We start from the raw sequence: 13274 nt of genomic DNA, 5'->3' as shown, positions 1-13274 counted from the left end.
AAAAGTAACATAGCCGACAGTAGATAATACGATTATATACTATTTTATTTACATACATATACAAATACAAAAAGCAATTTTCCGAGTAGAAATGTTTGATAAAAAAGTCAAATTAATATTAATAAATAATTAAATAAATATAATGTACATTCACATTTAAATCATACAAAGCAATAGAAAAACATGGTTGACAATAATTTAAATGTACATCAATCTGCGACTGACGCTGCCACCTGGTTGCCATTATCTAGCTTCAGTTGAGTGACTTAGTTTGTACAACATAAATTAAAAAAAGCAAAACTACTAACACTAACATTAGAAATGTCACGTCCGAAAGTGACACCTGACCAAAAAGAAAAAAAAACCTACAAAAACAGGATTTAAGCTCTGCTGACAGAGATCATCTTGAAGCCCCGGATGGTGGAGTTGATGTGTGAGAGTGTCAGGCGGGCCTGCAGCATCTTTGTTCCCACCTTGTTGGGGATGAAGGTGATGCGCTGCTGCACGCTGCTGCCTGGACGCAGAGGGAGCATCCTGCAGGAGGAGACGGAGAAGATATAAATATTTAAAAAAGTTTGCAGATGGCTGACACGGGCTCCAATTCTGTTTGTAACAGCTACTATCACTATAACTGTGTGAATGTCTAAAGTTCTAAACGCATGTTATAAGATTTTTGTCTATAGCTAATCACACACTTATTGTACTCGAGCAGCCTAAAATAAACTCGCCGCCTGTAAGTAATTATCAACTGCGATGTCAACACAGCAGAGGAACATTTAGTTTGTCCTCGCTTGCCCGAATACAAACATTAGCAGAACAGTACAAGTGGAACAAGCCTACATTCCTTCAACAAAGACATAATGTCCTGTCATGTCACTTTGGCACTCCTTTGTTTGGCAGCCATTCATGAAGTGCACAAATCAAGTCATTCTACATCCAACATGTCCATAACAAATAAGGCAAGAGGTTTTTAATTCCTACCTGAAGTTGACCTTGCCCTGAATCAGCCCGGCCCCAGCTACAGTCAGTACTCCGCTCACCGGGTGAGAAAACGAGTTGGTGAAGGTCACTTTGGCAGTCTGCTCTTTGTTAGGCACAATGGAGTCTTCATCTGCAATCTGAAGGGTAAAAGCAGTTAGTAATTCCTGATAATTCCCTTCAATAACTCTGAAATGCCACTTCACACCACATGAGTGAAGCTTGAACAGCAGGTAACGTGCAATAACTGTACCTGCAATAATATCGTCATAAAGTGCAATAGTAGCTTGACGGGGCACTTTTTTATTATTACGTCACTTCCTTTTACTACTTCGTTTTGTGTTGTTTTTCTGTATAGCAGGTGTACGTATGTGTGTGAGTGTGTGCGTGACACGTGTGAGCAGGAAGTGCAAGTATGGAAGGTTACATTTACAGTTTCAAGCCCTTTCAAGAGCTGTACAGCACATTTTGTTGTAGAATCTGTGCAATGACAATAGATTCTGTATGTTTCCTACAACTCTTAAGCTGCTGCACCACACATCCGATAAGTACATATTCCAGATGCCTTGCAAATAAATTCATACATTATCCCTTTCTTCTACATATTTGGTATGTAAAAGTTAAGCTTTTTGCAAAAGATATAATTAAAGTTATGCATGTTTGAACAATTTGAAATACAATACCTCTATGTTGAGCTCTGGGCTGGCGATGTTAAACTCCTCTGAGGCCAGGACTCGCGTGTGACTGGTCAAGTCCTCCAGGACTACTGCGAGGTTGATCACGTTGTCACCCACCACATCCTCATACTCTGTTGGGAGGATCTGCTGGTGAATAACCTTGGCTGGAAAGAAAACAGCGAGAAAGACATTTAAACCACAATCTCTCAGAAGTGAAAGTTTGAGTGTGTCGATGAGGGAAAAGTGAATTTACCCTCCATGGGTCCCAGTTGCACGACACCGTGTCTTTCCCAGAAGGTGTCTGAGGGGCTGTGGTTGTATTCTTTCGCCTGGGCGTTCAGATGCACTTTCATCCTCCTGGCCACCCTCTGCTTGTTCACGGCTTTCACCGTAAAGTGGACCGGCTCCCCGGCAAAAGGAGCTTTATCCAGGGCCAGGATCACCAACATGTCTCTGGATGAGCCTGTGAAATGAACATGAAGAAAGCCAGTGCATGAGATGACACGCGTTTGAACAGATGACCAGTCGGATTATTGTATTCAAAATTCAAAATTACCTCTGCTTATTAACATTGAGTCCTCTGACATTGTGGAACTTCCCGATGAAAGCGTTGAAGACGGACCTGTATTGTGAAAATCAAAGAAAAATGTAAGTATTCGTGCTTTAGAGCCAACATTAAGCCGCTTGATGAATTAATGATGAATGGCTCGTACTTCTGATTAATTTGTAGTCTCCCGTGATGTTCTGGTGTCTGGGGGAGCCCACAGCTTTGGTGCAGATGAGGGACCCCACTCTCTCCGTGTCCTTGGTGTGGCTGACCACCCGGCCCTCGCTCACTACGATTGAGTGGACGTCGGCGTTCACCTCGGCGTAGACGAAGGGGATGTCATAAAACAGGTCAATACGCCGATCCTTGATCGCTTTGACTGGGGCTGGGCCACAGCAGTACACTCCTGGGAGAAAAAAGAAGAAGGAAAAGGAAGGTTATGGCAATGTTTGATCAACAAGAAACAAGTTCAAACGTGACCAAAGAAGTGAAAGATTTCTCACACACCTTCGCTCCTTTCCTGGGGGGTCGGGTCAAGAACCTGCCAGCCATCCATTCCTGAGCCCAGATCCTGGCGATTCATCCAGCACTCCACCCACACATGGAAGTTCCTTTAGAGAATAGTCACGATAACATGTCACAAAGCATGAATAGGCTTGCTTCTCAGATCGTATTAAACTGGTTTAATAAGCCGGAGGCGCTTTCACAAAACACTGTGGATCTTATTTTCCATGTGAAGTAATTAATTAAAAAGGTAAATCACCACTGACCATATGCTGTCTGCGCTGTGCTTCAGCTTCTGCCCGGTTTCACTGTAGTACTCCTCAATCACCAGGTTGGCATTGGTGTCGTGAGCGGAGTTGAAGTTTGTGATAACGCGGCAAGGAATGCCAAGAACTCTCATGACTGAAAGACGTAATATAAAAGAAACAGACGCAGACGTTGAACACGCTGATCAACAAATCTGAACATTGCGTAATGGAAAAAATTATCTGCTGTGCGTGCAAGACTGAAATAACATCAATCATGATGAAATGCATGACTTGCTGTTGAAGATTTGTAGATAAAGTGCTGTAGTAAAGACTTTATTTCAGTTTAGGTTCATCATGATATAATCACCTGTGCACATGACGGCTGCAAAAACCCAGCACTGTCCATACTTGACTGGGCTGTAACCGGACTCAGCCCACTGTGTCAAGATGTCGCCACTCCCAGTCCACAAAGAGGGGTTAACTCCTTCTTTGTAGTCCCCTTTCCATTTCCCTTTCAGCACACCGCGGTCGTCTTCACTGTTGATCTGAACATAAAAAAGAAGATAAATGCAATTTTCCATTTTTGCACTTCAGTTCCCAAAACATTAAAAAGCAAACCAGGACATCTCACATCTTCCCAGATAATTGTGATCCTCGGTGGCGGTTTAATAACTACTTTAATAACCTGTTTTATTGCAATAACTACAGTGTGCCATTTTCTTTTTTTGAACTTTGCAGGAGGTGTGGGTTTAACTGCAGATCATAGTGTTCCAGTTCAAGCCCCAACATGCTTTTGATAAGCAGAAGGATGCTCGTGTTGTCATGCAAAATAAATAAAAACATTGGGGAACCAAAACACTGCTGCCTAGTGATTTATTCATATTGTAAAGTTTCTATATTCATGTTGTGTTCATACTTTGTAACTGTTCGCACTCACCATGGCAGACACGACCCGGCTGATGTAGACGGGGTTGTTTCTTTTCAGGAAGTCCATTTTTCTGTTCTTTTGGTGCTGAGGGCTGACTCTGAGCAGATTCAGACACGCCTCCAGAACACCGGGCTCAAACTACATAGAGGGAGAGAGACAGAAGTAAGAGAATTAAAAATCAACATTTAGTGACAATTTGGAGCATATTCTAATAAATAAATAGACAAACACATGCCTAATTTTTAATCCAACTCAAGGATTTAAAGTATATCCTGCAAGTGGACACAAACAATACGTTACCCTTGAGGCAAACGTTGTGATTTGTAGTATTGGGGCTACATAAATGAAATTGACGTCACTTGAAATGCAATCAAATACAACAGTGCCACAATAAATATTACATTTATTACTTGATGGAAATTAACTAAATTGATAAGGCTCAGAGTCTAAGGCTCTGTTAGAAATTGCATCATAACATACTATTTATAAAATGACATCAAATTGAATGCAATTCAACTGCATAGTGTGTGGATGTTCTGTACGTGAGAAATGCCTGGATGTTCACTATGTTAGCCAGAATTTCTAAATTAGTTTACTGGACAAAATAATTAACCAGTTGGATAAAAGTGACGTTAAGGTCCAGTGAAGAAGAAAAACACTGGATCTCACATCTATAATGTACTGTAGAAAAAAATATTGAACATAAAAAAATTGGTGTAAAACCATTTTCGTCAATCAGTAGCTTGGTTCAGTAACGCTGTGACTGAAAGGTCATGTGAGGCAGACGTTCTGCTTTAGTTCACTTCAGTGTGAGCAGTCTGGTGATGTCACACTTAACCCTTCCTTTAGTACGCAGCATGCTCTACATACGCACGGTACAGTACAATGAGACATAACCACAGAGTTGAGTCATCACCTCCGCTGCAAATAAGCTGGTGATTTTCATTTTTCGAATGCAACATTTGCGAAAGTTCTGATCAACAGACATGTTGTTTTTTTCATACCTGATCAAAGGACCATGGTCTTGACACAACATTCATAGCTGTCCCTATAAACATCAAGCCGGAGTCATTCTGGATGTACTCTTCTCGCTGGGCCTCAAAGGGAATATACACAGCATCCTCTGCAAGAAACAAACATAAAAAGACATTTAGCACATGTGTGCATTGGCATTTTAAAATGCATTGCTCCATAAACCACAAATATAATTTTTTCTAGGTCTTGTAAAGCCGGCGCCAGACATTTACTCTGATGAATCTTCACCCCTCAGGTATGATTCACTCTGCACTGTAGCGATCAGACGCCCATAAAAGGATACTAATACGTATGAGGGGATGACTGTATGCAATACATCATCATGAACTCATTCAGCCACACACAACCCATAGATATTCTTCCATTCATGCATTGGTTTGCTGCAAGATTACTTTGAATGAACTTCATAAAAAGGCTTCTGATCACTTCACTGGGTTGACTCACCACGGCACCAGGGGTTGCAGAGCAGGATGAATTTGCTGAACGCGGAGGTCTTCTTTACGCCCTTAGTGAACGCATGCAGCTGAAAGCCATAGTAGCCCACCATGGCGGAGGCAGGAGAGGAGATGAATATGGAGGGGTTCTGGAGGTTCAGGTCCTTTGGGTCCATATAGGCTTTCCAACGCCTGGGAGAAACCTTCTTGGAGAAAGTGACGGGCATTACCACATACAGGCTGCCTGAGGAGAGAAGAGACACAATTAAGCAAAGGGATTTTAAGTTGGGGTTCAGACTGGTTGCACACAAGAGCCGTTCATCCCCAAACATCTAAATCTAGACTACCTAGCAACACTTTGATCCTCAGAGAGTCGGTCTTGGGGTTGAAGGCTCGGCCCTCCAGTTGCATGCTGACTCTGACCGGGGCTCCTCTTCGCACCACCAGGGTTTTGGAGCCGCTGAAGCCTTCTGTCCTGTGTCTCTCCAGGTTTTCAGATTCTTGCAAGTTGACATTTTGTATTTTCAAGTCTGTAAATGAAGGAAAAAATAAATAAGATACTGATAGAAAAAGAAAATGCGTTTACCTGTTCGAAGCAATTAGAAATAGAAAGATCAAGAACAAAAAGTGAGGAAGGCTCCAGTGAACTGATAAACCGACAAACAAGGAGAGGAAGAAAAGGCTTGCAAAATCTCACCTTCCATTTGTTGTGTCTCTTTGTCTTCAATGCAATGTAATACATCCCTGCTTTCCCTCTGCTGCTATATACACCTTTGCCCAACCTCCTGGGTGGGGCTTTCACTTGTGATAGTGTCAAATGAAACTGGTTTTCCTTAATTGTAACCAAGGCCCTCACGTTATGCCAATGAAAACACACACCACAGAAAGGAACACCCCTCCTTACTTGAGTTGCAGGTGAACAGTGTCATGCGTAAAGCCTTACGTGAGCAATCAGACTCACCCAGTTCAAAGGAACAGAGACTACGACAGAATGTTGGGCGTGAACACTTGCACTATGCTGCACAGTTGTATAATACAGATTCCAGAGCTGTAGCAGGATAAGTAATACAACTTTATTGAGCACAAGTGAAAAGCAGCCTAATTGCCTAATTGTCTAATTGTAGTCTAACTGTAGTATTTTATAGTTGGACTAGTTTGGCATCATGTCACCTTGTGTGAGCTAGTTGTAACATAGTGTGAAAGCAAAAGGTGAGGTTTTTGTACTCGGGGGTCAGAGACTCCATTCCAGACTGGATAAATCAATACAAATCAATCATTTTTAATTTCTTAATTTTTGTTTTTAATCTGGGACGGGCCCCTCTGTTTGGTTCATGTGCTGTCCTGAAGACCTGAATGAGGAGCAATCAGCAGCATGGGCCCAGTCAGTGTGCCTCAGGCAGCAGAAGACATTTGTAGGCAGATCTACTGTACGCTCATGCAAGACCTTTGTCGTGGCTTTTGGTGTCTTTTCTTTATTTTTACACCCATGCAGCACATTTTCAAGCACCCAATCCCAACTGGCTTTAAAGAATACTCCCATCCATTTGTTTGACTTGTTTTATTTATTTGTCCGTTAATAAATCACTTAATTTGTTAAGCTCTGTATGTCACAGTTTTTGGCGCCTAGCTGTGACAAACCACAGTGTCAAAAGCTCACAAATAAAACTAATTTGTATTGAACAGGCATAATTTTTATCCAATTCTGAACACCCTCAGGTCTACAAGGCAAAAGTCCTTACATACCATTTAATTGGTAATAGAGTTTTTTTTAAAAGGCAGGCACTTAGTCATGCACAGCTAACATATGTTCTTTCTTTCTCTCTACACACAGATGCTGCCCAGAACCTTGGCATTGATCCACAAGGTCACAGTGACTTTGTGACTTCTGCCCCAGAGCAGAAGCCTGGGAGTTCCTGTGGGCGTGGGAGGGTTTCTGTTGTGTTTAGATGTGCCTCAAAGATAAATCCGCTGTATTGCGCAAATCATGCGTGAATGAATCAAAAGTGGCAGAGCAGTCAGCCACTGAGAATGAAATGTACAGTATGTTGGGTGGGTGACATTTTTGGAGAATGAATATAGACTTGATGTCGCAAGGATTGTTGCTCTGTCTAATGTAGCTGGTGTCTCCATATCACAGCGTTAGATTGAATACTTGAGAACACCTCATATATGTGAGACTAATGTTTAGTAATACCCTGCAACTAAGTTTCAATCAGTTGGAACTTTGGACAATCTCAGGATTTTGAGCATGTCGGTCTGTCAGTCCACCACTTTGGTCCAGACAGAGATATTACACTAAGCATTGGATGGATTGCTATGACGTTTTTTTTAAAACTGTCATGGTTCCTTGAGGATTAATTGTATTCATAAAACTGGCAAATTAAATGAATCTGATTGGTTCCTGGCTGTCACACACTACTGCTATGATGTCAATATCACTCCACGTCTGAGAAAAAAAACTTTAAGACAATTATTTCGTCAGGGATAACTAACAGACTACACGGAACATGTTACAGATAAAAGAGCTTATTTTATTTGCTTTAAATACTGTTGGGTTCATTTATTCAAGAACATTCCATCATATATTATAAACATGTGTTTAGCAAGCAAAGCTTTAATCTGGCAATAACTACTTTAATTTCAAAAATTGATGATTAAGCCTTTTAAAGAAAAAACACAGACAAACAGAAATCAGGTTTGACTGAAACACAATTTCATTCAGTCCTCATTAAATATGTAATTATGGCACACCTTCGGCTTTTAAACATCATAAATATGAGTACATTGACAATAACTTTGAAAATGCACGTTCAGTATTGAACAGTTAAATATTTGTTTTAATCATCTTTTTGTCTTTTATTCTGTGGCAGCAGTATTTATTGCCAGTGACATACCACTGGTAATAAAAATCAAGACATTTCTACAATCACCCAAAATACCAGCAGAATAAAAAAACACTAGGTATATAAAGATATTGATATCTAAAACGTATCCAGGTAAGGGACATACTGTGAAAACGCCTGTTGCTGATGTTCTCTGTGTCGCAGCTGCAAAATCAGTTGTTTCTTTGCATTTTTCTAGGGGGACAGGGGGCGCTCAAAAACTGAACTCATTTGAAACTAGTTTACAATAGAAACTAGTTTCCAACAACAGAAATGGTCTCACAAAATATAAATGCAGAGGATGTTATGAACGAGGGTTTTTGTACATTTCACAGTATTTTAGCTGACTTAATGGACGATTTATTCGAGCGAGAGATTACGACAGAAAAAATGCATCGTGGAGCTTGTGGCCGGCAGAGAGCCTCCAGAACCTGAGAGCGACGGAGTGAAGCTGTAATGCGCTGGCATTGACAATGTGGAAAATAATGGCTTTTGTTGCCGTCTATGAAGCTTCTGCATTTTAATTGTATTGCCTGCATAAGTATAGGTGCAACTTGGCTACACAATGTTTGGCTGAGCGTCAGAAGCTCAGGCACAATGCATTCTGGTACATGTAGGAACTGCCTGCACAGCTCCCCGAGCAGAAGAAAAAATACTCTGCTGTCATTCAATGTAGCATTGAGGAAGCTTCAATGGACTACATATACCATATACACTGATTGGACCTCCAGATAAAAAGGTACAATGTTACCTTTAAAGTAGATCTAGTCTAATAGCAAATATACTGGTCTCTATTTCACTAGAAATTTGGTGCGAGTTGACACACAACAAGATTTGTTGTGTGTCAATGAATCAAACATTAACACAAAAAAACCTACACTATAATCTAACATTCATTTTAAAAAGGCCACATTCAATCATTTTTCAAATATTAATAATTATAAAAAAAAATAATACTGCAAATCATGTATTATAGGAGCTGGTCCATAAGAAATTACATCATTTCTAAACAGCAGTCCTTGGCTTATTATAAACAAGGAAGTCTGTGATGTCATGCCACACATTGCTGTCGTGGTAGAGGTAGTTCATGGAGGACTGCAGTGACGGCTGCAGGGTGTGAGGGTAATATTCAAACAGCCACAAGACAATGCCCCACACAAGCGTGGCAAAGAGTGGGAAAGGGTCATGTTTAGGCTGGGGGATGAGTCCTTTCTCTACAGCCAGCCGAGAGAGGGCGAACAGGATCCGGGACAGCAAGTACATGTTGATCTATAAAGGAGCAGAGAGTTTTAACTGACTGAATACGTGAGCAGTCTTGAGTTTATGACGGTGTGCTTGTTAGTGTACGAATAGGATCCAGGTATAATCATACCTGGCTGTTGATGTTGTTGTTATCTCCGAACACTAACCATCCTCCAACACAGGCGGCCAGAAAGGTGTGAGACTGCAAACTCTTTCCCTGGCATTTCTCCTGCAAGGCTTGCAGTCCTTTGTATGTGAACACAAAGCATGCCAGGTTGCGGGAGTGGGTGTATGTGGCTTTCAGGATGGCTCTAAGCTTGTCCTTCAAACTATTAGAGAAGAAGAAGAAAAAAGGGAGACTTAAGAGACGTGCTTTGTGATAGCAAGGTACTTTTTTTTTTTTTTTAAAATGCTTACCTGCCACTTCTGAAGAGAAATGTCATTACCAAAGCATGTGGTGCTCTGATTTTGGCCCCATATCTGAGTGGAGGAAAAACAAATCATTGTAATGCCTGGAAACACAAGTGGCTCCAAAACACGGTCTAACATCCTCGGTTCTTTTCGTACAGCCAATACAACCTGCTGCTAATACTATTTGTTGTGTGTCTACAGCTGTTAGTGTTAGCTACTAGCTAGCTAAGTGATAAAGGGGTCTGTACGAAGTTAGTTAAACTAGTATATATTTAACATGTTCACTTACACGGCACCGTTTCTGAGTCCCTTCAACACTGCTAATGCAGCTTTGTACTTCTCTTGCTGCAGTAGGTTGTTGACAGTGTACAGAAGAGTGTTTATCAGATCAGGAACTGCCATGATTGTCAATATAGCCGAGAGGACACTATTTCATGTTACACACGTTCCAGCATGGTGTGTCACCGCGAACATGAGCCGTAGGGATGCAGCATTATAGCTTAGGTTCCTATGTAAACTTTGTTTTTTTTAAAGTGTGCGTTTTGTGAATTAACAATTTATGTTAAAAGTTGAAGTCCATTTGGAAAGTTTAACTGATTAATTAATACATTCCCTATGTGAACGTATTGAATAATTTAGGCTAGAGGGGACTGCATAACGGTGTTGCAGTGGTTGGATTATTCAGGTTACATTTAAATACTAATACCAAACTGTAAATACTCCAAGTATAAATCTTGCATCCAATACTTTCCGTATGCAAAAGTGTATTAGCAGCAAAAAAAAAATACTCTTAAGTATGAAAAGTAAAACTAATTGTGAAGTAAAATGTTACCCATCAGTGTTTTACTATTAGGAAAGCAGTAGGAGAAAAAAGAAGTAGGATATTTTTTATCAACACACAAAGGAACACTACATCATTCAGTTTATCATAAAAATCCACATTCAAAGACACATTTTGGAGATATGACTTTCACTGGACAGGGAGTGTATGAAAAGAATTGTAACCTAAAAAGTAACTAAAGCTGCACCGACTAATGTTGCCTTATATATTTAGAAGAAACAAATAAAAGCAATAACTTGTATGTAGGATATTGTGAACAAATGTGAAAAACGTTGCTTTGATAATAATTAACACTTCACACGTGTCCTGCAGGAGCCCAGTGTTTAAATTGTTTTATTACTGTTTATTCTCTTGATCAATCCAGTCCATTGTTACATGAAACCCATCCTACAAATAAATAGTATTCAACCATTGACTTCCACTTATCAAAAAGGTTAGCGCTTCAAAAAACAGTGATTACACTATCAACATGATGTACAAAGCAATCAGAACAACTAAACTACTATTTTGCATATATCTATACATTTAACTGCTCCATGATCTGGAACACAGCAGTGATTAAACAGTGAAGTGGTTAATTCAACCGGTTTGGAGTGTCAAGGTGCTAAATTATTAGTTGTAGTCTGTTAAAATATTCAACAGTAAACATTTTAATTGCAAATATTTTTTTCTTCTTTTTTCTATTATTTATTTTTCAAATCAAGATTTCTTTTTTACAATAATCTCTTCACAAGTCTACAAAGCAGTAGGTACACACGGAGTGTTGTATGTATGGGTGTGCATTACGTCAGTAAGGGTAAAATGTAAGTTAATGTGAAACATCTGACACAATTTAGTGTAAAGTGAGCAGGAACTGGTACTGACTGAGGGCCGATACATCCGTCAGGTCTTTCTTTCTTCTGTAGTACCAGCATCGACACGATAATACGACAGACAGCCACACGGTTTATACATCGGCAAAGTCATGAGCACAACGTCCTTTTACAGGGAACTTAAATGTAATTTGCTGAAACTTAGTTTGTAATGAAGATTGTGCAATGATCTAGATACACATTGAAAAGATACAATTTAATTTACATCATGCTGCCTATATATACACACACACACACACACACACACACACACACACACACGCACACTACACAACTTGATGCATTGACAGATACAAGTCGTTAAAAAAATATCACTCTACAGATTTTAATTATTAAAATTTTGTATCTATGATTGAAGTAGCGGAGCTACCTTTCTATATGTCACAGTGTTACCCACTAATATGATAAAAGACAATAAAAACAAAACGTAATAGTGACCAATGATGTGAAATGTGTAATAATTTTGTTAAGAACTGGTCACACGTAATGACTTAGACCGTAAGGTCAAATGGTTTACAAAAAATAATTAAATAAAATCCTTTGGTAGATTGGTTCCATAGTCATTTTCTTAAAGTTACACTCTACCTGATACTAAAAAGAAACTTTAAGTTTGACGTTAGTGGAGCTATTTTTGGAAAAGATGTGAAATACACTAATATACTACTGTACAAATCTGAATACCTAACACCCTATAAAACTAGGGCCACTTGTATGTATATATATATATATATATATATATATATATATATATATATATATATATATATATATATATATATATATATATATATATATATAACATTAATTAAAATCTTAGTTATCAACGTAGACCTGCAACTCAAAAGGGGTCCACTGCTTGGATGGACATTTTCTACTCTGTAAGTATATTTACATAAACTGCATTAGTCACTGAACACATTAAACAGTCATAATTGATCTAGAATAATACTTAATTCTGGACGCCGACCAGAGAATTGGCTACCGTTCAGTGGGAATAGGTCATTAATCAACAAAAGATTGTTCTCTTTTACGCAATGCACCCTAAAGCTCCCACTTCATTAGTAACAGCTAATAATAAATCACTAAAAAGACTTCACTCTGACTGGTAAAGGAAGTGACCATTGTCAAACAGGCTGATAGTATATACAGCACAGAACACTTTGGGAAGGCAAAGTTCTCAAACCAAATCACAACCAAGCCAGTTTCACCAAATACACTTGCAAACATGCAAATGTTCTCTGTTACATATTGAGAATTTAAATCAATAGCAAATGCTGAAACTTACCAAAGTGTTATAAAATGATCAAACAAATTACTGTTTGGCTCCATTATTGGCAAAATTGTTTTCTACAAAACTATTGCACATAAAAATACACCTCTCTTAAGAACAATCACAACCGACTTCCTGCTCACATAACTATTTGCAAACTAGTTCAAAGTTTCAACTCTTTGTAAAGTTAAGAGATCAAGCTATCAAAAAAAAATTAGCATCACAAATAGCATGATCATATTTATCAAAGTTGATAAAGAAACTGCGTATGTGCTACGGGAGTCAGTCAGCTGTTAAAAAAATTAAAATAAAAGTTGAGTCTAAAAGACCCAAAACCATATTGATGTCACTTTTAGATATGAATCCTTTTTTTTTTTTTAAAGTCAAAATGCACAAATATGGTTA

At 39.1% G+C, this 13274-nt stretch overlaps 2 protein-coding genes across 2 annotated transcripts; both read right to left on the bottom strand.

Moving 5' to 3' along the window:
• Nucleotides 1-27: 27 nt before the first annotated feature.
• Nucleotides 28-6074, bottom strand: tgm5l (transglutaminase 5, like). Its single transcript, XM_079218114.1, has 14 exons — nucleotides 6049-6074; nucleotides 5699-5881; nucleotides 5362-5595; nucleotides 4887-5005; nucleotides 3892-4020; nucleotides 3322-3499; nucleotides 2973-3108; nucleotides 2710-2813; nucleotides 2369-2608; nucleotides 2212-2277; nucleotides 1909-2118; nucleotides 1662-1819; nucleotides 982-1118; nucleotides 28-534 (listed from the first exon to the last, which is right to left on the bottom strand). The coding sequence occupies exons 1-14, from the start codon at nucleotides 6053-6055 to the stop codon at nucleotides 381-383; spliced, it is 2055 nt and encodes a 684-aa protein (XP_079074240.1). The 5' UTR covers nucleotides 6056-6074; the 3' UTR covers nucleotides 28-380.
• Nucleotides 6075-9238: 3164 nt separating this feature from the next.
• Nucleotides 9239-10288, bottom strand: pxmp4 (peroxisomal membrane protein 4; the record flags this gene model as incomplete). The annotated part of the gene is made up of 4 exons (XM_079218283.1): nucleotides 9239-9502; nucleotides 9606-9804; nucleotides 9893-9955; nucleotides 10176-10288. The coding sequence occupies 4 exons, from the start codon at nucleotides 10286-10288 to the stop codon at nucleotides 9239-9241; spliced, it is 639 nt and encodes a 212-aa protein (XP_079074409.1).
• Between the last annotated feature and the right edge of the window lie 2986 nt (nucleotides 10289-13274).

Source organism: Taurulus bubalis (assembly GCF_910589615.1).
Source record: "Taurulus bubalis genome assembly, chromosome: 5".
In the NCBI taxonomy this organism is placed as follows: domain Eukaryota; kingdom Metazoa; phylum Chordata; class Actinopteri; order Perciformes; family Cottidae; genus Taurulus; species Taurulus bubalis.
The sequence above is the reverse complement of the archived record's forward strand: the minus strand, read 5'-3'. Positions and strand labels throughout refer to the sequence as shown.